Source organism: Myripristis murdjan, chromosome 15 (genome assembly GCF_902150065.1).
Source record: "Myripristis murdjan chromosome 15, fMyrMur1.1, whole genome shotgun sequence".
Taxonomy (NCBI): Eukaryota; Metazoa; Chordata; class Actinopteri; order Holocentriformes; family Holocentridae; genus Myripristis; species Myripristis murdjan.
Window position 1 is genome coordinate 12,503,627 of NC_043994.1, and position 25,707 is coordinate 12,529,333.

The window sequence follows — 25,707 nt, forward strand, 5'->3', positions numbered from 1 at the left end:
CCTGGCGAACCAAACACCGCTGGTGTCCAGTTTTCTTGCAGTCTTTTTGCTCCATGAAATATAAGCAGGCTGGTGGGAATAGGCGACTTCCACCCAGCGGAAGTACACCTTTCTGCCATTTCTCATCTAGGCTATTTTAGTGAGATGATGACTTATGAGGAAAACAAATAGGCTCATTGTTGTGGGATAGCGTGGATAATCCATCTTCAAAGTGATATTTGAAGGGCGATAAAAAGTAAGACTTATAGCCTACCTATTTCTGAACTGCTGACTGTGATACTTGGCTATTAGGCCTACTGAAAGTGAAATATACTTATAGGCCAGTAATGAAACACGAATGTAACCTGACTACTTTCCCCAGTAACGAGTAGATCAAAAGTAACAGATTACTATTGTTTCAGTTTCACTAATAATAGGCTGCAGATGGCGATCTACAAATAATGCCTTACTACCCTTACTACACCTCTGCAACACAACAACGTTTTTCCTCTGGAGATGATGCACCTGCTATTACTTCTCCCTGTAACGAGTAGTGTATCCTAAATTGCCGCTGTTATTTCTTCGGTCTTACTTAGTAAAAATTTCTGTCACCACTCAACAGAAAACGCTCTACCGCCCCAAACCCCCGGAAACCGGCAGTTTTTTTCCGGTCAAGGTGGTGCACCTGCTCAGACCAACTCCTCCCCCCTGCGCCGGCGGAGGCTTGACTACAGTACCCAAGGCGCACCGCGCCGCTCTCCACTCGCTCGTGCTCCGCTGCGCCAGTCCGCCTCGCACTCACAGAACCAGTTGGTTTGGCCCTGTTCTTTCCTGCCTTCTCACTGTGTGCTGCTGTTGTTGCCTGGTGTCAACCTACGCCGAGAAGACATATCCCTCCCTCTCTTGTGTTGGAGGGCCGCTTCCAATTTGCCTTCACTTTTCTCCTCACCGGCTCCATTGGCTTCCGCGCCGTGCCAGTCAAGTCGCCTCCTTTCCAGCCCGAGTTGAGTAGCAACAGCTCGGAAACATCTGGCCGCCGCAGCGCGCTAGACTCCCCGTCCCTCCGCCTGCTCGCCTCGGCAGCTTGTTATGGAAATTAGTCTAAAGTCAATCTAGTTTTGTCTCCGAAAAAACAGGGATTTGACGGAAGGAAGCGGAAAAGACGGTGGACCTTGTTGTCTGTAAGTGCCTCTAATACCAGAGTCCGATTAAAGGAGGCTCAGGAGAGGGTGGGTTACGGAGGGGAAAAAGTAGCTAAACCTTCCTTAGCATACTCTGTTGTCTCCACACACAAATAGTTGCTATGTTAGCTCTTCCTTGGCGGTGTTTTAGCAGCTGTTGTCATAGCATCGGGGCCTTCTGCACAACTGTAAATAGCTTAATAATGTAGGCTGTTCGCTTTACTTTTGTTAGCCATGATCGGGCTATAGCTAGCTGCGTGGGTCAGTTTGTGTGTGTGTGTGTGTGTGTGTGTGTGTGTGTGTGTGTGTGTGTGTGTGTGTGTGTGTGTGTGTGTGTGTGTGTGTGTGTGTGTGTGTGTGTGTGTGTTGGTTCGTTCGTTCGTGCGCTTGTTTATCTGTTATGTGTGTGCTGGTAAGGAAATTGATTGTAATCTGGTGTTGTAAAATTTGTTTGGCGACAACCTTACTACCTGTAAACAGTGTCTTGTGGGAGTTTTATATTTATCAAGTTATTGTTCCGGCTGACAGTTTAGGCTGCATCAAATGAAGTTTAGAAATCGACATTTAATTCATGCGAACCTGGTTATTACACTGTGCCGACTCGCTAGTATGTGTGCGGAATCTCATTTTCTCAAATCAGTGTCATAAAAAATGCATAACGATTCAATGACATTATTTCGAAGTAAAAACCAAATTTTACACAAGTGCATCCGTGTTGCGGTGGGTGCAGTGTTGTTGGATCCTGGGTAGCAACCAATCTCCCAGGACTTGATAACATTGTAATTAAAGATGCTAACTGAGATGGAGTGACGGATTCCAGTGGTGAAGTTAATTAAAGTTAAAGTTGGATAATTGTATGTCCCCGCCTTCAGAAGCAGGGCAACATTTTTTGCCTTAGCTTACTAAGTTTAAGTTTTGAGTTTGACTGTTTCAGCGAAAAGCATTACTTTTTTTTAATTTGTAAGTTCAGCCGCCTCTTTATCGGAGAATCTTACTTTTTCAATTTATTTTTTAGAGATGTTTGTAATTTGTTGAGATGACAGTGTAGGCTACATCCTTGTGTTTCAAAACGCTAACGCCTGTTTTTAACCAAAAATCGTTTATGTTCTTAGCCTATAATATTCCTATAGGGACCTATTTTGTGTTTGTGGCACTCAGTAGTGAGTTTATAATGAACTTGGTGTGATATATTATTTTTTGTTCTCTCTTACAATGTCATTGTAGCAGGAAGTTGTAGTTTGCTGTGATATTTGTATAGTGTCCTTGCATGAAGTATTATAGGATTGCCAGGATTATTTTAGGATAGTAATAAACGCACGCAAAAGAAAAAGTTTTTTTCTTTGGTACTGGCATAAAATGAGATGAGCCGAAATTTCGCACGCTACAAACGTTACCCACTTTCACTAAATGGAAGAATGTAATAAGTTTTTCTCCGGCTTATTAAGGGGTTGTATACCTTTTGTTTAGGATTTCACTCATGAGGTCTTACGATTGTTCCCATTCTTTCTTTATTTCATTTTTCTCTGTCAATTGTCCGATTGGTCTAGTAGGGGGGAATGGACGGATGAATGAATGAGTGAATGAATGAATACAAGACAAGGCAGTGGCACTGAACCGTAAAGAAGTGGAAAACAATATCAGCTGCCTGCGTCTGTCAGTTGCAAATGTGCTGTGTTGGCCTTTGTTTATAGTTACTGGAAGGAGAGAGAGAGGAGGGGGGACTCGTTGTGTTTAAATTCTTACAACACAAGAAAAGGGGCTCGAAACTAGGTTAGAAAAAAAGTTTTCACTCCTCAGACCTATATTTTGCAAACTTTCCTTTTCTTTGATAGTAGTGGTAGTTGTGGGTGTTGGTGGGGGGCATAAATTAGTGAGGAAAGTTTTTTTTTTTTCTCCCCAAAACCAAATCAGCAACCCGCTGCATTTAATCGCACCTTTTTTCCCAGAGATAGAAAAAGGGAAGGGGGGAAGCGCGAGGGAGAAAGAGAGACAAAGTTGCGTGGTGGTGGTGGTAGAATGAAAGAGGAGTCTGGTGGCAGGAGTGTAGAGGAGGCAGCATATGGCTGTAGAAAGAGCACAGCTGGAGGTAGCATCTCCATCTGAGGATGATGTCAGAGCAGCTGACAGGCTGCCATCCCCCCCACACCCCCGCCCCACACACCCCTCCTCCTCCATCCCTCCCCCCCTCCCACCCCTCCCTAGTCCTTTATTGTGAGCCTCAGCGGCAGCCTGGGAGAGTTAGTGCCGTGTGTCTGCGCGTTGTGTGTATGGTGTGTATGTGTGTGCATGTGTGTGTGGCTGACGATCAGCGCCAGTTAGGAGTAGGAGGAGGAGGAGGAGGAGGAGGAGGGAGGTGGTATCTCGTTCCCCCTCCAACATCTCCTCCACTTTGCATCTGTCCCTCGCAGTTTGAGCAGCGTGTTTTTTTTCCTGCCTCCCTCTTCTCCTCTCCTCTCCTCTTCTACCCACTCATTGATTCAGAGAGAGAGAGAGAGAGAGAGAAAGAAAGAGAGAAAGAGAGAGATACAGCCATTCCCAGCCAGAGCCCAGCTATTCTGCTACAGTGGAGTTAATCAAGTTGATGCATACTGCTGCAGGTACTGTTTGTATGTACATGTGAGTCTGTGTGTGTGTGTGTGTGTGTGTGTGTGTGTGTGTGTGTGCGCGTGTGTGTGTGTGTATGTGTGTGTGTGAGAGAGAGAGAGAGAGAGAGACAGAGAGAGAGAGACGGAGAGAGAGAGTCTGGGATAACGGAGTAGTTTTGTTTTGGGGATCTCCAGTGTGTCTTGTTAAAGCCGGTGTGTAAAACTGTTGGTGAGTGCTTCAGTAGTAAATTCATGTTGGTGCTGTCTGTCTGCAGAGGTAATTGCAGTCGCTGTTTGTGTGTTTAGGTTGTAGTAGAGAGAGTTGCATTGAAAATGCAGACTTTGTTGGATGTATGGTTAGGATGAGCAGCAAGTCACTTGGTTGGGTCATTGATTTATTGATTAGTTGTACAGCTGGGAAAAAAAATTGTCTGAGAAATATTAACTCATTTTTCTCTTGTCAGTTAAATTATTGTAATACGTATATAAAAACTTTTTACTAATATTTAGAGTTTTAAAAACGCTGTCTGATTTTCATTAATTAAATTTGAGCGAAAGAAAATATGAATAGAAAGTCGAACTATGAGCAAAGAAAAAAATCATCCCCGCTAATCTGACCTTTTTGAGTTAAATCTAATTTGCTATAAAATCACTTGAAAACATGTGCAGTCTCCTCAACCCGGCTGGCTTGCGCCGGGTGTTTTTTTTTTTTTTTTTTCTTCCCCCTCCTGTCGGCTGGAGTAGAGGAGACTAATTTAGAAGTTGCAGATTTGAGCTGCCTGAATTGGCTAGACAGCTGTAATCGCACTCCCTCCTAGTCTTAATCTCTTTATCTGGCTAGCAGCTGCCATATGGCCCCCGTCAGCTGGATCAGATGTGGGTAAGCCTCCCTCCCTGGCCGTCCCAGCCTCTCCCTCTCCCTCCCTGCCCCTCTCTGTCTCTCCCAGACCCCTGCTTGGGCTGACCGGCCGGCCGGGTGACGAGCTGCTGCCCTCCTGAGCTGCACCGGCAGCTCCCTCCCCATCGCCGTCTTTATTTTTAGCCATCTTTAAGGATTAGGATTGATGCTGTGACGAGCAGGGCACTTACAGTGATTGTATTGTAAATCTTCTCTTCTGGGTGGTGGTGGGTGGAGGGGGGGGTGAGGAAGAGGGCAGCTTCTACTACGGGACGGATGTGCGAGGGTTTTCTTGTAAGATTCAGATTGGGGGTACGGAGTGTGGAGGGGGGGTTGGCGTGGTGTGTGTGTGTGTGTGTGTGTGGAAGGAGGGAGTTGGAGGGGGGGTTTGGCTGGAGAAGGCGGTGGGGGGTGGTTCACCCTTGTCCCCATAAGCCCCCTCATTAAACGCAGTCTGAACCAGGCAGCCGTGCACACACACACACACACACACACACACAACACACAGACACACACAGTCACACACACTGACATTCTTGGTTTAGTTTCATTCAAATGAGGTGATTTAACTGCTTTGGTTAACACAGTGCAGAGCGGGACCCATGTATTTTCTCAGGCAGGACAAATCGACTTGGCTAACAGGTGGGACTTAAACATCATGATTTTACATTTTTCATTTTATTCTCAGTATTCTCCTCTTTAGTTGTGCAAATGCTTTAAGCAGCAATTTGATGTTTCATTTCTTTTACCAAGCCGATAAAATTATCCCAGAGTTTTTTTTTTCTTTTTCTTTTTTAATCTTACTACTAAAGCTGGCGCTTGCAGGTTAAATGAGGGACAAGCTGTTTTGTTTTTCAACAGTGCTATTTCGATAGGCCAGTTTTCCTGCTAGACTTAGCCTGTGGAGGTGGTTGGTAGGTAGGCTGGTAGGTGTGTGTTGTGTACGTGAGGACAGTGTGTGCAGCTGAAAGCCGGTTACCTAAAGGGGCTGTGCCAGGCCAGGCCAAAGTGGGTTAATAAAAATAACCAGCGTAGGAGCAGCGACAATCCAGGAGTGCAGGCAGAGGAGTTACAGAGAATGAGAGAGAAGGGATAGACAGTCAGTGGCGTGAGTAGGAAAGGATCAGACGCTTAGCTTTCTGAAGGTAAAAGCTGTTTCAGTGATTATGGTTATATTACAGCAGGTTTTAATAGTAATTATCTTTTGTGTTTTTTAATATTCCCTCTTAAATATATTTTCTTTATTTAAATAAAGTTTGCAATAGATGTGATGGCGGAAGGAGAAATAAACTGACAATTTGTGTGTTTTTATTCCCGGGCGTTTATGTACGACTTTACTGTTACCTGCATATTGTTTAGGACATTTAGTTCATTCTCACTCACAGGCAAAAACAGGGATTGGGAGCAGAATTATTATTCACATTGCGAGTGGATTACCGAAACATATGGCTATGTCAGAACTTGTAAACCTAAGCAAATATAAACATATTAATCATATTCCTTTGCTTGTCAAAATGTGAAGGTTTTATGTGTATATTGTATGTGTGCACGCTTGCCTACGTGATCGTTGCAAGTGTGTGTTTCGCATTTTTTTGGAATTAATGATTGTTCAGATGACATTTTTAAAATTGGATTTCTGTCGTGTAATATTATTGCACTTTTTATGTTTATGTTTTTTGTTATTTTTCCTTCTGTCCCCCTGGTTTTGTCCTCCCCACCTTCTCTTGGTGTATTTCTATTGCTAATATTTCCTCCTCTCCACAATCAGTTTTTTATGTCTCAAGACATATGTGTTTCTAGTATTTGTTTCTTTTCTCACTGTTTTTTCTGTGTTTTTAATGTGCCTCATTTATGAACATTTGTCATGCACAATTTTTGTGCTTTTAAAAAACGATAAACAAAAATATGTTTAACTTGAATTTCCCCTGTTTTCTGTCAGGTTCTGTAAGTTTTTATCAATATGTATATGGATGCAACCTGACTTAAGTTTTACTGCCAGAAGATTACATGATAGGGGATAATGAAAATTTGAAATTAAATGAAGTTGCCTCTTCTCTTTTTAATATCTCTATTTTATCTTATCTGCATTTAAGATATTTTTGTGAATTTTGCCTTTAGCCTGCCTTTTTGTCTTCATTGTTTCTTACATGCATCTTTACCTTCATACAAGTGAATAGGTGTCACAGTTTTTTAAAAATCCATCATCTCATCACAGTTGATGAGACCTTCATCAGGGTTATCTCTAATGTTCTCTCTTCCTCTCTGTCTCCGTCTCTGCAGGTTATGAGGACGACAAGATGGAGTTCCCAGACCACAGCAGACATTTACTCCAGTGTCTGAGTGAGCAGCGCCACCAGGGCTTCTTGTGCGACTCCACGGTGCTGGTGGGAGATGCCCAGTTCCGTGCCCACCGCGCTGTGCTGGCCTCTTGCAGCATGTACTTCCACCTCTTCTACAAGGACCAGCTGGACAAGCGAGACGTGGTGCACCTCAACAGCGACATCGTCACGGCCCCGGCCTTCGCCCTGCTCCTGGAGTTCATGTATGAGGGAAAACTGCAGTTCCAGGCCTTGCCCGTAGAGGACGTGCTGGCGGCAGCCAGTTACTTGCACATGTATGACATTGTCAAGGTGTGTAAGAAGCGTTTGAAGCAGAAGGCCACAGCTGAGGCAGACAGCACACGTCGGGAGGATGACGGCGGATCCAGCTGCTCCGACAAGGCTGACAGTTTATCAGACGGCTCCACGGGCCGGCCCGCCACCGCCGACCTCCTGCCCAGCGACGAAGAGGAGGATGGAAGCAAGGCTGAGGGAGGAGCTCTGTGGCTCAGGCTGCCCTCCACAGAGAGGCCCGGGACGCCGGCCACAGCTGCAGCCAGCCCTGGGCACGGGGAGGCTGAGATGCAGAGTGGGGAAGGTCTGGGCGAGGGAGGGAAGCTGCTTTCCCCAGCCGGCAGCCCCACCAGCTCCACCGGATCTCTCTCCCAGAGGTCCCAGCGCTCGGTGAGCTCTCGTGGTGGTCGGCGGGGTAGGAGAGTGTCAACAGATGCGGCCGACTGCGTCCTGGACCTGTCGGTCAAGCCGGTCGCCGGTAGCAACCACAGTAACCACCACCAGTCGTATTTCAGCGGGGCAGCGACGCCAGACAGCCTGCAGAGCCCATTGGCCGTGAGGGTCAAGGTGGAGAGGGGCGTGGCTTCAGATGAGGAAGAGGAGTTGGGGGGTGGGGACTATGACATGGAGCACAGCGGCATCACCAAGGCAACAGGCCCGAGTGCCAACGGGGGTCTCAACCACCACGGGGTCGGGGGACCTCTGTCGGCCCAGCGGAGACTCGGCCTGGAAGCTCACCTGTCGGCTCTGCGCGAAGCATCTCTGGCCACCGAGCTGGAGAGGGAGGAAAAGGCCCCGGCGGCGGGAGAGGACGAGGACATGCTGGGGGGCGACAGCGACCGCACCCAGGCCGAGGCGGCCAGCATGGATAGCTCCTTGCTGCCCTACGTCTCCAACATGCTGTCAGCGCCCCACACCCAGATCTTTATGTGCCCGCTGTGTAACAAGGTCTTCCCCTCCCCGCACATCCTCCAGATTCACCTCAGCTCCCACTTCAGGGAGCAGGAGGGCATCCGCTCCAAGCCCGCCGGAGACGTCAACGTGCCCACCTGCTCCATCTGCGGCAAGACCTTCTCCTGCATGTACACATTGAAGCGCCATGAGCGGACACACTCCGGCGAGAAACCATATACCTGCACCACCTGCGGCAAGAGCTTCCAGTACTCTCACAACCTCAGCCGCCACGCCGTGGTACACACACGCGAGAAGCCGCATGCATGCAAGTGGTGCGAACGGCGCTTCACGCAGTCGGGGGACCTCTACCGACACATCCGCAAGTTCCACTGCGAACTGGTCAACTCGCTGTCGGTGAAGAGCGAACCGCTGGCACTGCCCAATGTCAGGGACTGGGCGATCGAGGACAGCTCCCAGGAACTGTGGAAGTAGACAGAGACTACTTGGGCGCATGAAGGGAGAGAGAGAGAGAGAGAGAGAGGGCAAGGGAGGAAGGGCAGAGAGGCCAGACGCGGTGGCAGAGAGGTGGCGAGGGTTGATATTGAGGGATGAAATCAGTTATGTTTCTTGTACGTTGCAAATCTCATTCAATTGCACTTTAATAGCACATGAAAATGTTACTACTGAGTTTTGTTGTTTTGTTTCGGGTCGCTTTGTTTTATTCTGTTCAGTTCTGATTTTTCTTATAATTATTTTGTGTCAGTTCTGTTTGTTGCTTTTTTTTTATTGTGTCTAAGAACATGGGTCCCGGTGAGAACATCTTGCCTTTAAAGAGTTTCACTTTTGTTTGTGTTTCATCTCAGACACAACACTCCAAACACTGGCCAGCGGAAACGGTCCCAGTTCCTTAGACAGCGAACCCACTGAAAGAGTTCAGGTCAAACACACTGAAGTGAAAAAAAAAAAAAAAAAAAAAAAACATTACAATACACTAAACGGGTACTGTGATCATCATGAGTCAATACCATTACACACACACACACTGTTTGAAGACGTGTGTGTACAATACTGCACTACTCGGGCAAAATTTCACCTGACGCGTGTGAGCGTGTGTTTGTGTGCGTTAAGAGTGTGTGTTGTGTGTATTAATTTTATTTTCTACTGGCATGGAGGTGTCGTTGGCGAAGCGCTCCCCGCTTCTCTTGTTTAGCTCTTTGGTGTTGTGTGTTAAGGGGAAAGCTGAGGAACTGACAGACTGATGGCACTCATGCAATGCACAGCCTCCTTTTTTCACTTCCAGTCAATTTGAAGTATTTTCTAAGAATTGAGAAGACCTTTAGAAATGATTATAATTATTATTATTATCATTATTATTATTGTTGTTGTTGTTATAGAATTTTTTTCTTAAATCTAGCTGGCAGTCTTTAAAACATCTCTTGTTAAAAAAGGTATTTAATTTAAGGTTGTTGTATATTGTTACGCTATAGTTTTAAAACCTTAATCATTTATTAATTTTTTAAATTATGATTATTATTATTATTTTTGTTTTTTTTTTTCTTTTTCATTTTTTTTTTTTAATGGAACCTGCTGTTGTTGCATGACGTCCAAACCTGTATATTTAAAAAAAAAAATGTGAATTTGCTGTATTACTGTACACATTGTAATTGATCAAATATTTGACAACAGGCTTTCTTTTCTTTTCTTTGTGAATACTACTCCAGGGTGCGGTCTGTTGAAAAACTGAATATTATTCTCACAGCTATGGAAAAAAATGCATGACAATATGATTTTGTCTTATACCTTTTCAGTTGTGTTTTTTGCATCGGGCGGGGGGACGTGGTTAGGAGTACATTTTGAACGTTAGACTTGGACAGTGAAAAGGGGTATGTTGGATTTTTTCTACTCGTGGTGGGTCTGCCACTGGGCTCCTAGAAGAATGTTATAGAATGTGTTTCTGTCGGATGGTGAAGCGAAATGAAGCATTTTAAGCCTGTGTGTATATGCACTGATCTCTGCTGTGTGTGTGCCTGTGTGTGTGTGTGTGTGTGTGTGTGTGTGTGAATGAGCACGTTTGTGTGACTAGTTTATCACTAGTCAGTGTAACCTACTGAAGATCTCCGTCCACCCAGCACTTCCTCCTCCTCCTCCTCCTCCTCCTCAGGCGTTAAATTTGTCCACTGCTGTATGTTTGTATTCCACGTTTTCCATCTCCGTCTCCATCCTCCCCACCTCTAGACTCGATCAAGCCGTTTCTTAATTAATTCCGCTCATCGGGCACTTATTTCAGGTCTGCGAGTGCTGTGCGTGGCTCTGGCGTGGCTAAGATGTGAGTAAGAAATGGGAGAGAAAGAAGGAGTGAGGCTGAAACTGAGCTGTCCTGCTGAAAGTTTAAGGGTCAGATATCTTTTTCACACCGGTTCGTGAAGCTGCGCTGCGCCGGGCCGCGCTGACTCAGTAAAATGACCCGGCCCAGCTCAGCACAGCACAGCTCACATAGGACACGGTGGTGTGAAACGGATAAAACAACTATGTATGTGTGTGTGTGTGTGTGTGTGTGTGGGAGTGAGTGAGCGAGAGCACACACCCGCATGTGTGTTTTCTACTGAAAACATAATCCTTACTTTGGAATGGGAGAGAATTGGCATGCCTGATTGCACCTTTTTGAGATAAATGACATGAAAATCAGATTTTTGCTGAAAAGATGCCTTTATTATTAAAAAAAGAAAAAGAAAAAAAGAAAGTGGAACAGTATTTGATACTGTATAGAATTGAGAAGGAGTTGTTTGAAATGTTTGAATTTAATGAATTGATCAGAAAATGATGTCTTATATTTTGATCGTGATTGGAAAAGTTATTTGTTTTTGTATTTGAATGTTGTATTTGGGTGGGGCTACTCCAGTGTAATGTTCAGTTTTTCAATCTCCTGTTTCTTTTTCTTTTTTTTTTTTTTTTTTTTTTTTTAATATATAATGGTCAACATTATGGTAAGCGTCCATACAATCCACAACATGTGATATAGGCTGAGATGTTGAAAGTGAATGCTCCACATTTCTCTTATTGGCACTCCTTCAAGATCAACCCCTCGAGGTGCTTGTGTGTGTGTGTGTGCGCGTGTGTGTGTGTGTACCTCCGTGTGGTGGGTGGGGTGGATGTACGTGTGGGGTTCTCTGTGCCACCCTGTCATCTGGTGGCACGTTTAGGCTCTGCCAACTCAACAGTGCGGTGACACTGCGGCAATTTGCACCGTGTCATCAACCAATCTCCCGTTTTCTCGAAACGTTATTATTTCACTGGCAGCGTCTCCGCAAATGGGTTCACTCGATCCTGCTGTTGTTTTCATCATTATTGGTGTGTTGTTGTATTTTTTTTCTCTGTTCTGTTCCTCTGGTTGTACTTGACCGCCTTAAACTGCTGTAGTCGGGGCTGTTTAAGTGTGAGTGTGGGGTGGAGGTGCGAGTGGAATTATGGGAGTGATGTCAACTGCTCAAGACGCTGTGAACTAACCAGCCTGGCAAGACATCTCCATCATCTTTGCTGTGCTTACTTGAAAAACAAGGGGGAGGTTTTAGCATGGTATAAAAATAAAAAAAAAAAATAAAAAAATGTTCAAATGTCGTAGACAATTTATGGAGAGGCAGAAGGGTTTGAGGGTGGGGGTGGGGGCGGGAGGGGGGCAGGAAATGAGTGAGTCTGTTTGAAAAGGACAATCACTGTCTGGGAAAAAGAAGCAGATTTTGATTAAAATATATTTGCTCCCCCTTGAGATTTTTTTTTTTCCGTTGCTTTTCTTTTATGTTGTTATTTTTACAGATTTAGTCATTTTTAGCTTTGACAATCATAGTTGGGTTTGATTTTTTTTTTCCGCTCAAGGGGAGTAAATTCTAATTGTGTTTAGTTTTGTAATTTTTTGGTGTGCTGTTGTTGACATTTTTAAATTGTGTGCAAACTGCAATAAATTATAAGAATCTTGAAATTGCACTCCTTGTGTGACTTTTTTTTTTGTCCATGTCCACATAGAAGCAGTTATGCCTGTTTTTTTTTTTTATATATATATTGTTATGTGTAATTTCATTTGTAAATCTGTGAAAATATTTTCACCGACGTTACCCCCATCTGATGCAGCAGATATTTAAAAAAAAAAAAAAAAAAAAAAGATTCCACTGCTTTTTAAGTTGCCATTTATTCAGTCGCAGCTCAACATTGTCATTGTGTGCGTCAATTTTATCATCTGATGTGTGTATCTTAAGCAATTGTTTACGGTAACAATGCAGAAAATTTGTTCTTTGGTCATTTATTATGTAACCATGCCCTGTTTCCAGAGCGTGCACACACACACACACACACACACACACACACACACACACACACACACACACACACACAGCCCTGAGTTCCAGAAGGGCCAGTGCGGGAGGCTTTGGCATCCTGTCCCTCAGTGACTTGTGATGTGGGTGGAAATCATGGTGTATGTGTGTGTATGTGTGTGTGCATGCAGCTCTACTCTGAGCTCTGCTTGGACACAGCATGGTGTCCAGCACAGTGTGTGTGTGTGTGTGTGTGTGTGTGTGTGTGTGTGTGTGTGTGTGTGTGTGTGTGTGTGTGTGTGTACACATTGCATGCTTGCGCGTGCCTGCACAACTCCTGATATCTGGCTGCTGCACTGGCTACGGCGTAGGCTGGATTTGAGAAAATGTGCAGCAGCTTGTTGAGAACCAACCCCCCCTTCAACACACACACACACCTACACACACACACACACACACACACACACACACACGCACACACACACAACCTACTGCCAAAGCTCTTCAAGTACAGTTTTCCAGCAAAGAAATCAGCTTTAGCTAATGTCTTGCTGCTCAGTAAACCTGCTCTTACAGATGCATTAAAAGCCCCTGCACTTGGAGGCCAAGGAGCATCGTTCATTAGGGCGCTGCCACAGATGGTCTCTTCAGTAAGCCCCCAACACACACACATACACACACACAGTAAGCTCACTCCTAATCTCTAGGACATTGTCTTCTTCCTGATGAATGCCTAATATTGGTTTAGGAAACTTCTAAGTGTTAAAAGGTTTCAGTTTGGTCCATCTGTTTGAAGAGAGGTACTATCATTTTAGCACACAATGCATTCTGTCTGCCTCTGTATTTAATACCATTTACTTAAAGCCCGATGGTTTTAAAAGTTATTCCTCAAGAATATTTTTTATCTTGCGGTAAAACAAGATTTACTATTACAGAAGATTTGCAAGAGCTATTTCTCTCTCTTTCTTTTCATTTTTAGGTTTTGCTCAGTTATTTTGTTGAAAACACTCTGAACAAGTGAGCACTAAGTTACCTGCAGCCTTCATTGTATTCACTCCTATTTCAGTCATTCAGCAGCTAGTAGTTATTTGATAACTGCTGTGTAGAATAATCAAACCCTATCTTTTGGTGATGCACTTCTTGGTGATCATTAATTGCAGTCTGCAGTGTCATAAGTGAACATCTGCTTGTAGAAGACCTCTCTCTCTCTCTCTCTCTCTCTCTCTCTCTCTCTCTCTCTCTCCCTCTGCAAGGAGGCCGTGCAAGGTTTGCTGTGAATGTAGGTCATTAATTTGTTTCTGTCCTTTGTTTACTTAAGGAAGGGGGACAAAGGGGCAGCTGCAGAACCATTTGGCTGTGCCCAAGGCGGGCCAGCTCAACATGTTGGGAGGCTGAGACCAGCTTGGGCTCCTGTCTGGGGCCCGGGCCCCTGCACTCTGCTGTTTGCGTGAGGGAGAGGCCTCTGCCAAGCTGCCAGGGAGGGCTCCAGTACCAAGGGAAAGAGGGGGGGTGGGAAGACAGAGGAAGAGAAAGAGAGAAAGAGAGCGAGAGCGCTGCACATGCATGGGCTGCACATGCATCTCTGGGTTGTGTGGGGAAGGTGTCATTTTTACTGCAGCTGCCCTGACTTGTGATTGTGCTGCACCAAATCTTCACTTTTCCAACTTGTCTCCTCAAAATAAAAACTTTGCAACTTCAAACGACTTCACAAATAAACTATTTCCATCTAAATAAAGGACAGGCTTTATCGATTTAGGAGAAGTGTACTGCTAGACACACAAGTTTGCCAAATCTCAATAACAAAAAAAATGATTTTAGTCTGCTAGCTTCAAGTGTGGCTGATTGTTGTTGTGTATCTGTTCCTCTGCCTCTAGGAGATTGATGTGTGGAAAAAAAAAAAAAAAAAAAAAAAAACATTCAGGTATTGCTGATTTTGTGTCCCATGAAATACCAATTTTTCCAGCACAGATTTTGCTGCTTGTGTTTGAAAAAAAAGAAAGAAAAAAGAAAAAGGAAAAAAAAAAAAAGATAGCTATTTGTACAGTAAGTCGATCGCACACTCACAAAAGCCACGGCAAAGAGGATTCCAGCTTTTAGCCTTGACAAGACAACCACTTTACCTCTGCACAAAGGATTATTAACGGCATTCAGACCTTATAATTCATATTGTAGAAAGACTTCTGTATCCTTTTCATGTCTGAGACTTGTTGATTCTCTGTGAAAAAGGAAATGTTCCCAGGTCCACCTCAGAGGAGCTGAGAGAGATAGAGGAAAAGCCATGGCAGCGGTGTGTGTGTGTGTGTGTGTGTGCAAGTGATCGAGGAGGATTGTCTGTGTATTTTAAAAAGCCTCTTTGTCAGGCACTCAGCGCAGCAAGACAGAAGGCAAGCAACAAGCGGCCCGCCTGCATGCAGACAATACAGTGGTACTATACTGGCCCTCTAGGTGGGGGGACGGGGATGTGGAGGGAGGCGGGGGGGATATTTTTTGGGATGGGATGGGGGGTGGGGGGAACAGTGTCCCAGTGAGCCAGCCAGCCAGCCAGCCAGCTCCCCACTGCCCACTGCCCCCCCCCCCCCCCCCCCCTTTTCTAACAAAACAAAAGGCGACGCAACTTGAACTTGAATATCTGTGTGTCTCTGTGAGAGCGGGGCCCCTGGATAGCACTTTAAAAAAAAAAAAAAAACACCCCATCCTGTCCTATCCAGCCCACACACACACACACACACACACACACATATATGAATGCACACATCAACACACACAATCCTAGGTAATGCAAACATGAGTGTGTCGCTGGCGCACTCACAAGGGCACACACAAACACACACACACACACACACGAGGAACACAGGTTTATATAACATCCAAGCGCATGCAGACACGCTCTTTCCCTCTCTCTCTTGCGCGCACACACACACACACACACACACAAACACACACACAGATACACAAAGGCCTCCAGCCGGTCTGTCTTTAGGGCTGGGCTGAGATGGGATTAAACACTACATGTCCTTTGTGTGATTCTTGTATGGAGAGGGAACAGCCATGAAATCCCAACATGAAAGAGAGAAGAGACGGAGAGAAAGAACATTTCAGTCAAACGACCGGTGATGACTGCTGCAAATTATTTGCAAAAATTGATGAGAAAGATGCACTATGTGGGATAAAGTGGCAGATTCATTGAATTCATACTTCGGTCAAAGCCCGAGACACAGATATGAAACCTCCTTTGTGTCCCCTTTCCCCTCCCTTGCCTCCTCCTCCTCCTCTCTCTCTCTCTGTCAGTCTCTCCATACTTCTGCCCCGGTGTGTGTCAGCCATCCTCCCCCAGCTGTGTGTGTGCGTGTGTCTGCCAGATAAGGGGCAATACCAGGGCGTGTTCAGGGTGTTGTTAGAAACTGCTGGCACCGGGACACATGTGCACGACTCAGCACTTTATCATCACCATGGCGACCTGACGGGGTCAAACAGGGAGGGTCCTATAGTGTCACCAACACAACCTGCTGGGCTGCTGGATGAGCGGATGTTTGTGGGTGTGTATGTGTGTGTAGGTGTGTGTGTGTGTGTATGTGTATGTGTGCTGGACATCTGCTACACCTGCCTGCTGAGTCGTACACATGTATATGCCCGTGCACGCCTGCGCACATACACACACACACACACACACATAACAAGCAAGCACCAGGTAGCAGGCGGCCAGCTGTGGAGGAGTGGAGGTGTCAGGTTCATTCTCTCTGTCGTGTCTATCCTCCTGCTGGAAGACAGTGGAAATATAATGATATAATGATGATATGATTCCTGTTTAATGTCTAGTATAAACTGGGGATACATGTGTGTGTGTCTATATTCTGCATCTTCCTTTATTTCACACAGAATGGAGACATGGATTTATGCCTGAATGTATTAGCCAACAATGCGTACTGCATAACGTGTCGCTGCTACTCAAAACAAAATCCCTTAAATTGTTCTTATTTAATCAAGTTGAAGTCAGCTGAAACCAAGTCCTCTGTTAATGCATTTACATTTACATTGATATACACCTTGAAGGCAGGTAGGTTTTACTCCATTTTTTTGTTTGTTTGTTTGTTTTTTAACATTGAAATGGTGTAGATTCAGTCCCTTAATTAGTTAATACATACAGTTAATGTTGATTGAAGTTAAGGTTAAGGTTAAGTTACTAAAACTATGGTTAGGGCAAAATCTAATTTGGAATCAGCATCGACGGGCAGCTCCACCCAGAAGCCTTGAAGTGCAGTGCGTGTGTTCACCCACTATCAAGTATTTTCAAAGCACTATCAAAGTATTTTATTATGCAAAAATGAATCCTCGGTCACGTTGGTCCAATGAACCAAGATGATGATTTCATTTTCAAGGATTATTTTTGGAAATCCGGCCCATGTATTTGAGTCATTACAAGGAGGAGTGCGGATGTAAAAAACAGAAAAGGCTATTTATGGTAACAATATGTCAAGACATGTCCGTCACACCATCTTTTCATCTATTTATCATACTGACGCCGTTTTCTCAATTCAATAAGGAAATATGCAAAACACTCCTGACAACACAAGACGTGCATCCGAGGAGTTGAAGTGTGTACATGCATGTATGCGTGCGTGATCATATGTGTGTGTGTTTGTGTGTGTGTTCTCTCGCCCTGTGATGCCAACCTCTCCGCTCCCTCCCAGCTCTGGCCAGGCACGACCCATCTGTCACATTCCTCCTTCCATCCCTCCCCCATCACCGCACACTGTCCATCCCTCCCTCTGTGTACCCATCCCTCTTTCCATCCTTCCTTCTTCTCTATCTATCTGCCTCCACCCTTCCATCCCTCACTGCCTCCAGTGCCTCCATCCAACCTCTCCCTCCCTTCCGCGCTCGCTCCAGTCCTTACTCCTTTTCCGCCCCTCCTCTTGCCCACATTGAACTATTTTTCCCTCTCTCGGCAACTTCTGCGCCTCGTTCTTCCCTCATCGCTTTCTACACCCATCCTCTTAAGTTTTACAGGCAAATGATGAAAAAAAAAACAAAAAAACAACAACATGTGGCTGGCTCCAGCTTGTGTAATAATAATAATGCTAGTCATCATCAAAAGACAACACAATCAAGCCCCAGAGCTTCTTTCCATTGCAGTCCCCCACCTCAGGCCAATCTGGGACCCTGCAGGCCCATGTAGAGCCCTAAGGCCCAGTGTTACTGCTCCATGCTGAACCAAAGTGATCCAATCTGGGCTAGAGAGACAGGGGTCCTGCCTAGGGAACTGGCACTGTCTGTGTATGTGTGTGTGTGTGTGTGTATGTGTGTGTGCAGTATAGCATCAGGGGTGTAGCCTGGGGTGTACTGGCATGGCCGTGCGTTGGATTATTGAAGGCAGCTTGGGACCATCTGTATGGTGGTGGTGGGGAAGTAGGAGAGAAGGAGGAGAGGAAGAAGAGAGGAGAGCATGACAGAGACAGGGAGGGAGAAAGAGACCGAGTTGCAAAAAGAGATCTATGTTGTGGTACGGTTGAGTATTTTTATTGCAATGTAACCAAAAGTAAGATATTATGCACTTGGAACTGCTATGACCGAGTCACTGGCTTGTGGTAGGCACTTGTGTTTAGCTTGTCTAGTTTCTTCCTTTCTTTCTGTCTTTCTTTCTTTCAGAAGGATCCATTTTTAAGGAAGGCCAACGAGGCGAAATACTTGTCAACACAGCCATTTGTTGCCTCTTCACACAGGATGAAAATATGCCATCGGAGCAGCATTTCTGCCCATGTCACTGAGTCTTCAAGCACTTCAGCCGATGATTTCCCTTATATTTGAATTTCTGCATGTAGATCTGATCGCACTGGATGTAGGCTAAGCCCTGTAAATCATGACATAAAGCTGTAGTCACAAACTGCATCACTTTATAATTAATATAACATGTTCACATGTTACATAGGTATGCTCTATATAGTATAGGTGCTGCTCACAAACAGTGTGATCAGTTCTACACGAAGAAATGAAAATATGAGGAAAATCACTGGCTGAAGTGCTTGGAGATACAGTATGATAATACGGGCAAAAAGTGCTGCTTCGCTGTGCATTTGATTCTGTGTCGAGAGCTAAAACATGGCTGTGCTGACAAGTTGCTAGACAGTTTTTGCCGTATCGCCCTTCCAATGCATTTAGACTATTTACATTCTGGAGAAATCTAAGAAAGCATCTTTATTCCTCCATGTTGCCCTTCTGTCCATGCTAAAATTATGTTTTCATCCACCAAAAAGTCACAGTCTGAGTCACGTCAAATTGGACATATAGCATACAAATAAATGCTATACTCGGTAAACATTACTGAGTGTAATACTTACTTTTGCTCAAGGACACTTCAGCAGAGCAGATGAAGTTTTGAACCTGCTTCCTCAGCTGATAGATGGTCTCTACTCGATAAGCCATCCTGCTGTCCTGCTGAACACTTTATGTCAGTGGTGCTGCACTTTTTTTTAAAGGACTCATGCCTTGGCAAAGCGTGAGGAGGTTCTGTAATTTGACAAAACATCTGGGACAGGACGTTTTGCAGCTTAATAATCTCAATAACCCGCACTCTTTCATCTCCCAGAAATAGAATAGTAGGCCGGTCATAGGAACCCGCTGAATGACAGACAAGAAGAGAGCTGCATACCATAACTCTGAAAATGTAAATGTATCGCTGCTCAACCGCTTCAAAAGCTTTACGTTCACATGAAACTGAAAATCACCTCCAATTCCACACTGGAGCTGCATATCTCAGCACTGGAAGTCACTTTGGATGAACAAACCAAGCAGATCAGCACCAAACTGCCTGACAGGTGTGTGTGTGTGTGTGCGTGTATGTGAGTGTGCAATGTGTGGATATTGCATATGCATACAGTATGCATGTGTGTGCTATTATATGTGCATGTGCATGTATGTGTGTGTGTGTGTGTAGGTCTTCCAGAGGGTCCTCTCAGCCAGTTGAAGACAAGAAGGCAGGCAGTCTGGCAGGCAGCTGTGGTTGTAACTCTCTCTCTCTCTCTCTCTCTCTCACGCGCGCACACACACATACACACACACACGCATGTACACACACATACACAAAACACAAGCTGTTGTTGCTTAACGACTGGGCTGCTCCAGAGCACATCTGCACTCTACATTATCATTAGCTCTCTCCCGCATCCCCAGGATCGCTGACAAAGTGAACAATACCGACAATCACCCCCATCAGCTGCGGCCATATGGGCGCCATCCATAGCCATAGCCCCCCCTGGCTGGCTGAGGAGGGGGGGGGGGGGCAGGGGAGGGTAGTGGTGGTGGGGAGGAGGTGGGTGAGGTGGGGGGGGGGCGGCTGTGGCAGCAATTGTACCAGCATCTGTTTGGCACTGACTTGCTCACTCCACCATTTTTCAAGATGAAGCTGCCGATGAAGAAAGTTTCTTTTTTGCTGTTATTGCTCCCACCATCGCCTCTGATTTTTTTTTTTTTTTTTTTTTTACAAAAACGTGTTCCCTTTCCCACCCATCTCATTTGCTACCCCTCCATTTACTGCTTCCTTCACTCCTGTCGTGGTCGAGCTACCACCCTATCCCCCCACCCACCTCTGTCTCTCTCTCTCTCTCTCTCACACACACACATACTCACACACACCTACATCGTCTTCACACTCCCCTCCTTCCTGCTCTCCCCTGGACAGTTAAATGCATTGCCAGGTACACTCCTGTCGGCTGCATCTTGTAATTGCCACCACCTTAATCCTCCGTCCTAATGGGCTGGGAGGAGAAGGAGAAGGAAGAGGGGTGGGAGGGTGTGTGTGGGGGGGGTGTCAGCCCAGATGGCACAACAAGGTGCGCTCCACCACTCCTCTGCTATATCCCCAAATCTCTCCCTTCCTGTGGCCCTCTCTCCCTTGTTTTCTCTCTCTCTCGCTCGCTCTCTCCATCTTCTCTCCCTGCTGGACTTTGAACCCAGCTGGCGGAGGTGTTTTTTCTGGGATCAGCAGCAGAATCCTTCACTGCTGTTCTAATTATCTTTCAACTCCAAACCCCAACTGTATATCATCATTCTTTTCTTTTATATCCACATTCCTCTCTAACTTCTCTCCCTCTCTTTGCAATTTCCCCTCTCCCTCTCTCTGATGGATCACAAGCAGAAGCTTCAGTCACTCCTCGGAGGATTTTTTTTTTTTTTTTTTTTTTTTTTTTTTGGAGAAACAAGATGCCTCAGCGTGTGTCACCTTGAGATTTGCGGGTACTGATGCATAGTTTTGCACAAGGTTGCCTATTGGTGCTGCTGCTGTTGTGCTTGTACTAGAAAATGGTTGATGACAGGTGTAGCCATTATTGATTTTCCGCTCTTTAGATGTTTGCTGCTCCTCCGCGGCACTGTTGCTTCGCCCCCAAAAGGAACTGCTTCGCAAGTTTCACGGTGAGCAACTGGGTTGGTATTAGAAGAATGTTTAAAATCACTATTGAAGCAGAAAGTGAAATCTTACACTGAGGATGTGTAAATAGGCTCCCAAATTACTGTTTGGCCTTTATGGCATGGTATTAAATAGTGCTTCATCCAGAAACACAGCAACAATCTAAATGGGTGAATTCAAAGCAACTCTTTTCTATTTAGTCCAACTGAGGCGGCCTTGAGTTAACTTTTCATTCACTTGATCAAACCTATTTCCTAAATACATTTGTTGCAAATTAGCTTCTGGTGTAGCCAACTCTCACAACAGCGCTGTTGTGAGAGCTGCATCTCCTCTTAGCTTAATGTTTTATTACTGCCAAAAACTACCAGCCAACACTTACCTTCCAAGCAGAAGCAGAATTGCACTGCATTGCATTCGACTGTATGAAATGAAAATAAAGTTTGAGATGACACACTTGGATTTATGAGAAGTTCAGGTTCAAGATATTTCATTGCTGCAGGGGACTTCCATATTTGCAGTGCCATAAATTCATACTTCTCTTAAAGGTGCACTACACAAAATTTTCGAGGGTTAACTGTAGTGAGGAGCCTTTAGACTTTACAGACACAAAAGATGGAATGAGCACAGAATTTGATGTCTTGAGACTATGTGGTTCTTAATGTTGGTCCAATTCACAGATAGATTATATGCTTAAACTAGTTTAATCTGAGTTTTTTGTTAGTCAAGTCTTAAGAGTCCTCACTTTGACCTTCAAATGTCTATGGTGTACTTTTAAAGCCCAGTTGCTGTCAGACATTAACTGCTGGTATTTTTCAATTCTTGATGTTCCTCATCAAGGACACAGGTTATAGTTAGTGGACTTTCAACGCCAGCCCATACAGGTGTACACATGTAAAAACATGTAGCTGTGGGTATGGCACATGTGTATACATATACAAGTATAGTATGTGTATATATGTATACATATACATATATATAAGGTGTGCCTGCATATGTGCAAGGTTGTGAGCCTCTCCAGCCCTTGCTCAAAAAAATCCTCCCTCACCCAAAGACAGCAAACGCCTCCTGGGCAAATATTTAAAGTCAAAACAGGCTGGGTCCATAAAAAGCTGGGTGGTGGTGGTGTGGCTACATCTGTCAGGGGGGAGGGAGGGTGAGAAGAGAAGAGAAGAGAAGAGAGAAGAAGAAGAGGATAGGAATGGGTGAGTGTGGGGGATGGGTGGGTGGGTAGAGGTGGGGGGGGGGGCAGTGCAGCAGCTGCCGAAACGAGTCTGGACACTGCTGACGCCAACACCTGTCCATAATGGAGACATGCGGCTAACAAATGTCCAGCCACAGCCCCTCTCACACACATTTAAACACACACTCACACATGAGAGCATGCACATGAAAGCGCACACACACATACTCCACCGTCTATCCATCTATCTGATTGGGGAATAAGCTGATTGGGAAACATTTGTGAGCACATAGGCGACGTACACACACCTAACCCAGCCCATTGTGGCCCACCACACCCCTCTCCTCTGGCTGACCCCCATCTGCTGCCTCCCTGGGGAACGTGTGTCTGTGTGTGTGTGTGTGTGTATGTGTGTGTGCGTGCGTAAGGGTGGGAGGTTAAGGGAGGGGGCAGGCAGGCGTTGGCCCAGGCTGCCCATTGATCAACAGCTGCTAGGCTTCTCATGCTGTGGCTGTGGCTGGGGTGGTGGAGAGGTAGAGAGGGGGCAGCAGCTGGGTTGGGGAGAAGGTAAAAGCTGGAGGCCAGAGGGTTGGAGCTGAGGTTGAGGGTGGGGGTCAAAGCTTAAGACCAAAGCTGGGACAGGGGTTGAAGCTGGGGATCAGGCCACAGAAAGGGCCAGTGACAGGTGAGTTTGAGCTGAGGGAGAGGAGGAGGGATGGGGATGGGGAAGAGAGGCTACAGTTGGGGCTGGGGTAAAGACCGAGGGCTAATGTCAAAGGAGGGTAGAGCAGTGGTTTCACTAGAAATTGTAACAATGCATAAAATGTATGAATTATTATCTTAACATTGTGTTTAAGTATGGCAACTAAACAATCTGATTTCCAGTCATATTAGGGTCCCTGGGGCAAAATCCCTGCAAATGTGGGTCTGCATGTTAATGAAAGTCAACTTGGGGGTCTAAAAGTTTGAAAATACCTCTGAAAGACAAGACATTAATATGGACACTAGTGCATTGTTTTGTGGTGAAGGGAAGTTAGTCCCCCTGAAGTTCCCAGTCCGTAGAGAAAGAGTAAATCACACATAAATTACAATATTTCAGACAAATAAAGCCTTGAGTGACATTGAAACATGTCTTGAGAAAGGTCTTATAGTTTGCAGAATAAACTTTTCTATGGGCAGATGAAATGGCAGGAGGCAGGTGCTAGACTTCAGCTGAGACTCAGGGTTGTGAGAGAGAAAAGGGCTGAGGACAGGACAAAGAGAAAGAGGTTTCTGAGGTTAGGTTTGGTTATAGCTTCTTCACAGCCAGTATGTGCTTGTGAAGTTGTTGTTGTTACCGAGTCCCTGAACATATAAATCAGCAGTGAGTCATAGACTACACCAACACTAAAGTAAACTTGTGATCTCGTCCATGTAATATCTTTTTGTAGTTCCTGACTGGCTGGATTCAATTCACCCAGGAAGTTCCTACCATAAAGCCACCATGGTGACCCTCAGCAGAAGACAGTTAGTTTGGGGTTGTTATTGGGGAGGTGTTGATACATGAGGAGGGATAAAGAGGGAGACAGCTGGTAACAGCGTCAGCAGTCACACAACAGCAGCAGCAGTCACACATCTGTTGCGTTCAGGCTGTTTTACAGAGTGGCTGCAGCTTCAGGGGAGGGAGGAAGGTTTATCAAAGAGGAGAGAGGGAGAGCTGGAGAGAGAGATGGAGACAGAGGGAATAAAACAACTTTTAGTTTTTTTTCTTTTCTTTTTTTTTTTTTTTTTTACAGAGGGCACACACTCACACATACTTAACCCTCTTACACATGCATTCCACAGGGAGGATGGAGTCAGGGGTCAATGGCAGAACAAGCGCTGCTCAATCCGAACACTTTGTCAGTTTAATCACATCTAATCATGGGTATCAGGGACTGAACCAGCCTCTTTAAAGCTACTGGCTGTTATTAGTTTTGACAGACAAAACTCCACTCTGGGCCAGCGATACGTGGAAGGTGAGTAAGTGAGAAGAGCATTCAGAATTTAGTAAATAATTAAATAAATCAAAGAGGAGGCTCCACAATGCCAAAGCATGCTGTCATCCTCACCTTGACCTGAGTGCATTTTAGACAAGGGAAGCAATATATTTATTTTACACTGATGTCATCAGGATAGCTTGGTTTGGAAGCAAGAGGCGAGACCTTGAACAGTGCAGCACAATGTTCTCAGCTGAAGTTAAGGCTACATATTTCAGATGATAGGTTTTTATCTCCAACATGCTTTGGCGTGGAATGTCCCTTTAAAAACTGAGAATGTAGGAAAATGTGACGGTTTCTCTGCCTGAACAGACACTCCCGTGACCTCGGAGCCTCTGCTGACCCTTGTGCGCACAAGTCAGACCACCAAGGTGAGAGAGAGAGAGAGAGAGAGAGAGAGAGAGAGAGAGAGAGAGAGAGAGCAAGGGGTTGATTGGTTTTGCATCATCCCTGCTCTTCAGGTAGCATAGTGAGGACTGATGGAAAAGCATGAGTTGGATGCAAAGCCATCCCAGCCAAGTGCATCTTTTCATTTCAGTCCCAGGGAAAGACTGCATGAGAGACGTGAGCTCTGTTATTTGACTACATGTGCTGGGAAAACTATTAACAGTTAACCGTGGAAACATGCAGGACAACATGAAACACATGGCATCACAGCAAAAACCCACTAGAAGGACAGATATTTCTGTTTAGTCATAGTAAATACTGTACATCCAACAATATGCAATCACCAGCATCTCTGACAGAGTGAGCTGGAGTGCACCGATAGAAGGACTCTCAGGACCATGAAAGACAAACATACCTCACAAGCACACACGGTGCTGTACGTTTTGATTGAATCCCCACGCATTTTCTTTTCATATAGGGGCCTTTGTGTCTATGTCAGAGGTCACAGATGCACAAAGGAAAGACATTACGTCAAAGAAGATAGCCTGCTAAAAGGAACAGGAGTTTGTGAGTGGGTGTCCGCATGTGTGTGAGCATGAAGGTACATGCATCTGTGTGTATTTGTGTCTTCACTGAACTCCACAGTTGGCTAAAGGAGAAAACTCATTTGGTTGCCCATTTACTCTGCTTCCCCTTCCAGTACAATGCAACGGCTGCCCCTGGACAAAGAGGCCTTACTGTGGGATTCAAATGTGAGAGGGGAAAAGGGGGTGTGTGGAAAGAAGGTGTGTGTGTGAGGGTAGAGGGGACTGAAGGATTGAGTGAGGTATGGGAGGGGTGATGTGACAGATTATGAGGGCTGAAGGAGGGAGGGGCAGCTGGTCACAATAAGCCCGACCCAAATCACAAGCTCCCCAACTGGAAGGACTGCTGTGACGCGGTCCAACCTCTCATCAACATAGTCACACAATACCAAGGAAGTCTAGGCCCCGTGCCAGCTGCCACTGTGAGTGTGTGCGTGTGTGTGTGTACGCTTCAAGGTGACACAGTTTATTCAACAGGGCGACCTTATTCCAGACAGCTGTGAAGTTCGGTGCACCAGGCGGCAAATGTCCAGTTTCACACCGCCGCTGGAGCCAGAAAGGGCGTCTCTGAGCAGTCCTCCTCTAATCTTCAGGTGCAGCTTGCAGATGGGATCAGTTCGGTGTGTTTGCTGTGTGTGTGTGTGTGGGTCTTTAGAGGTTGTTGGTGCATTCAGATGTAGTCAA

At 45.4% G+C, this 25,707-nt stretch overlaps 1 protein-coding gene across 5 annotated transcripts; it reads left to right on the forward strand.

The window, feature by feature from the left end:
- The first annotated feature begins 705 nt into the window (after nucleotides 1–705).
- Nucleotides 706–12,122, forward strand: zbtb18 (zinc finger and BTB domain containing 18). Of its 5 annotated transcripts, none has more exons than XM_030071013.1 (2): nucleotides 706–1,160; nucleotides 6,924–12,122. In XM_030071013.1, exon 2 carries the CDS (start codon nucleotides 6,941–6,943, stop codon nucleotides 8,639–8,641), a length of 1,701 nt encoding a protein of 566 aa, XP_029926873.1. In that variant the 5' UTR covers nucleotides 706–1,160; nucleotides 6,924–6,940; the 3' UTR covers nucleotides 8,642–12,122. The 5 variants fall into 5 exon arrangements, with proteins under 5 accessions (XP_029926873.1, XP_029926872.1, XP_029926874.1 ...); XM_030071012.1 differs by lacking the exon at nucleotides 706–1,160 and adding an exon at nucleotides 3,399–3,757; XM_030071014.1 differs by lacking the exon at nucleotides 706–1,160 and adding an exon at nucleotides 3,867–3,974.
- Nucleotides 12,123–25,707: the final 13,585 nt, after the last annotated feature.